The sequence below is a fragment of the Carlito syrichta genome, unplaced genomic scaffold (genome assembly GCF_000164805.1).
Source record: "Carlito syrichta isolate Samal-C Ts95f unplaced genomic scaffold, Tarsius_syrichta-2.0.1 Scaffold139178, whole genome shotgun sequence".
Classification (NCBI taxonomy): Eukaryota; Metazoa; Chordata; class Mammalia; order Primates; family Tarsiidae; genus Carlito; species Carlito syrichta.
This window is the reverse complement of record NW_007083274.1, coordinates 210,586-214,573: the sequence shown is the minus strand read 5'-3', so window position 1 is coordinate 214,573 and position 3,988 is coordinate 210,586. Positions and strand designations below refer to the sequence as shown.

At 56.1% G+C, this 3,988-nt stretch overlaps 1 protein-coding gene across 1 annotated transcript in view; it reads left to right on the top strand.

Annotated features, from left to right (window-relative positions):
• Positions 1 to 3,988, top strand: part of CCDC57 (coiled-coil domain containing 57) — a 126,585-nt gene extending 122,597 nt beyond the window's left edge. Inside the window, 1 exon segment of the mRNA XM_008049908.1 lies at positions 3,575 to 3,988. Coding sequence (XP_008048099.1) covers positions 3,575 to 3,759 — 185 coding nt within the window. The 3' untranslated portion in view covers positions 3,760 to 3,988.

The window sequence follows — 3,988 nt, the reverse complement described above, 5'->3', positions numbered from 1 at the left end:
TGCCCAGGCGGGTCTCGAAACCGCGGGCTCAGGCAATCCACTCACCTCAGCTTCCCAAAGACGTGGGATTACAGGCTGAGCCACCGAGCCCGGCATGAATTTGACCTGGAAGTTCAATGAGTTACATCTGAGAAGTGTTGACCTGGGGTGTGTGAGGGTCCTGTGGACTCAGAAGAGGTCTCAGCAGGGAGGTAGTTAACCCCAGAGTGGGGCACAGTGAGATGGAAGAGTGGCCTTTGTTCCCTTGAGTCCTGAGCTGCCACTGGGGACAGGTTTCCAAGGCGGGTACCTGGGTTCACCAGCCCTTCCCAAAGCCCTACAAGCCAGATGGCATTTGCTCAAGGTCACTCAGACAGGAACCACTGACTTTGGGGCTCCCGACTCTACTCCCCAGAGCAAGGCAGCCTGGGGAAGGAGCCTTTGAAGGCTGGCCCATATGGGAGCTGGGCTGCTGCTAAGGCACAGGAGGAGAAGCCCACTTGGTGCTCAAAGAGCCCTTTGTGCCTAGAGGCTGAGGCAGGAGCCAGGACTTCACCTCCACCACAGATGCTACAAGCTCTCCTAGATTCTTCTAGGTTCAAACGTCAATGTAGAGTATGGCCACCCAAGGAGACAGACCTGATGGCCGCAGTCTCCCTCTTGATGACCCTCTAGCTCTGGCGTTCCTGCCTCAGCAAATATCAAGCCTCTGGGGAGAGTTGAGCCTGGGTGGGACTGAGAGGCCCCAACTCCCTCCCTTAGTTAATAACTGCAAGGTCTTAGATGTTTCAGGCGCTTTCCGCAAGCTGTGTGCCAACCCAGAGCCAGAGCCGAAGGAACAGCAGGCAGGAGGCAGGTGTGCAGGACCCAAGAGGTAGTGGCCCTCACACTGTGCCCTCTAAACTGTGATTTCAAATAATTTCCCTGAGGCCTAATCAGTCCACTGCAGGAAGAAATCCCAGCAGGCTTGGCAAAACAGGTCAAGTGAGGAGGGGAAGAGAGTGGTAGGGACCAGTTACTGTTCTGACCTCAGGTTAGCATCAGATAGGAGACAAATCCAGGGTCACAGAGACTCATGCCTGGGGAAGTTGGGCTTGACCAGCTTCATGCCTCCAGTCTGGGACCTACCAGGCCAGGGCTGCCTCTTGCCCTGGAGTCCTGGGAGCTTGGCCAGTCCCTGCCACTATCCCTTGGGGATGGCTCTGTGGGGAGAGGCCAGAGACGGAAATTGGAGACTACAAAGTGGATATTCTGTCCTAGGGCAGCCGGAATACCTCAGAAGCCCTGCCCGGCTGGACAGGATGGGCCTGATCTGGGGAGAGGTGTGAGCTGCCCCCCTAGCCTAGGAACTGACAGAGTCCCTCTGCCTAGCTCTCGGCTGAGTTGGGAATTGGAGACTGGTTGTGCCCAGCATGTTGCCTCCCTAGCTCTCACCGGTACAGTGACCCTGCCTACCCAGGTGGCCAGTGAGAGAGTTCCCCCAGGCAGCTCATGCCTCCCAAGCAGAGGGTCCTAAGGGCTGGGCTGGCCCTTTTCCTTAAGCCTCACTTTAAAAAACAAAATCCAGCCAGGTGGCTCACACCTGTAATCCCATCACTTTGGGAGACAGAGGTGAGAGGATTGCCTGAGCCCAGGAGTCCAGCTTGGGCAACTTGGCAAGACCTTGTCTCTGTAAAAAATTAGCCGAAGCCGGGCTCGGTGGCTCAGCCTGTAATCCCGCGCCTTTGGGAGGCTGAGGTAAGTGGATTGCCTGAGCCTGCGGGTTCGAGACCTGCCTGGGCAGCGAGACCTCATCTCTACAATAAATCAAAAAATCAGCCGGGCATGATAGTGCATGCCTGTAATTCCGGCTACTTGGAAGGCTGAGGCAGAAGGATCGCTGGAGCCCAGCAGGTAGAGGCTGCGGTGGCCGGGAGCAGCCACTGCACTCCAGTCTGGGTGACAGAGTGAGACTCCAACTCAAAAAAAAAAAAAAAAACCCCATAGAATCCCTGAAAGGACCCATCCTTTGTGTCAGGGTAAGGACAACCAATGCCCTTGAGTCTGAGGAGATGCCCAGGCCACAGTAGGACACCAGTCCCTAGTCAGAAAGGGTCTTGGTTCTCCAGTGTGAAACCCTTTCTGTGGAACAGCCCTGACCTCCCAAGGGGCTGCTATTTCCAGAAGGAAACCCAGTAAGCAGAGCACAGGGCAGGGACAGCATGAGCAGGTTTATTGCAAGAGAGATAAGGGGTGGGAGGGTTTCTGTGTAAAGAGGGAGAATTCCTCTGGGAGAGGGAACCAAAGGCAGCAGGCAGCTGTAAGAGGGCCCCCAGGACCCTAGCAGGAGCCAGACATGTGACCCCATGAGGCAGCAGGGAATGGAAAACTGGTTTCCATGTCTCAAGAGCCAGTCAGAGGAGCAAAGTGGAATAAGTCCAAGATGGGAAGAGGGGCTACGGCCAGGGCAGGTGCATGTGGACACCTCCAGCATGTGCCTGTGTTGCATGACCTGGAAAAACAGTGTGTCACCACGTCCCCAGAGCACAGTCCATTTCAGTCACCAAAGCTTCACAAACCAGTAAGGCCGGGCTCTAGCTGGAGCTGCTGCTGGCTAATGCTCCCAGTTAGCCCACTCAGAGCACCCACCTGGCCACACTCGGCCATGTGCTGTGCCCACCATACCTCACTCCCCATCAGCCATGGGTTACACCGTTGCCCCCACATGTGCCCCGTGTTTGAAATGAAAAGCCGAGGCTAGCAGGGTCAGGCCCCACCAAACCACACCTGGAGCCGGGATCACCCCACCTGCCCACCAGCCTTCTGGGTATGGAGAGCCAATTCTGAGCTCACATCTTACTGTGGATTTTTAATAACATTTTGTGGTGGTGGTTGCTTTACAAAAAAAAATGCATCCTTGATTTTAAAAGCTTAAAAAATAGAAGCTGGCTGCAGGAAGAAGACTCCTTACAACACCTCTGTGCAGACACCCACAGCTAGCACCCTGGAAGTGCTGCCCTGGAGTTCTAGCCACGCCTGTGTACGGCAGCTCCCAGGCCCTTGGCATGTGCCTGGCCACATGCGTCAGGGCTGCTGGGTGGTCAGAGGTGCCCAGTGACTGTGGCTTTTCCTCAGGCCCTTGCCAGCCTGGCACCCTGGCTCAACAGTGAGGCAGTGGGCAGGCCATGTGTCTCAGGGGGTAGTGACACATGGGAGTTGCCTGGGAGGTGGGGCCAAGAGTCGACCATTAACCCTAGCACTCCTACTCCTCATGGGACCGTTATGAAATGGTCACAACAGGACCATTTTCAGAGCCAGATGTCTAAGTGCCCAAGGGAGGGGCAGACCCAGGGCCCGGCCAAGCATCCAGTGACCTCATGTCCACCAGACCCACAGCTGCTGCCACTGAGCAGGCAAGGCTGCAGCTCTGCTGTCACTCCAGGAGGACCCTCTGGCCTTCATGGACTCCAGTAAAGAGAACCAGGCAAGGGGTCACAGGTTCCTGCTGGCAGGAGAAGCCATGTGCACATTTATACCATGCGTAAGCACACTACCTCCTTGCCCCTCCTGCTCGCCTAATGAACACCCTTTTTTCTTGTTCCTCTTTACCTGGTAGAGCACCCGGCACCTCCAGCAGCCAACAAGAGCCCCACCAAGACACAGGCGTGCTTTGCTGTCCAAGGGATGAAGATGGCAGCCCAGTCAAAGGCCAAGCCCACCAGAACCTCCAGGTCTCATCCTGCAAAAGCTAAAGGTTGCCAGCGGCCCCCTAAGATCCGCAACTATAATGTGAAGGACTAACTCCTCGGCCTCCCCTGTGCAGAGACTGCACACAACCTACCCGTGGTACTCGGGGTCTGCACTTTTACTCATGTGGCATGTGGTGTGCATGTGGTGTGTGGGGGCAGCGGCTGCAGAAAAGGCTCCCAAGTGCTGCTAAAGTGACCCTGCTGACCAGAGGCCTCACTGACCAACTGTAGTGCCCATTAAAGCCCAGGTGCCTCCCTTGCGCATCTGCTTGGCCAGCAGA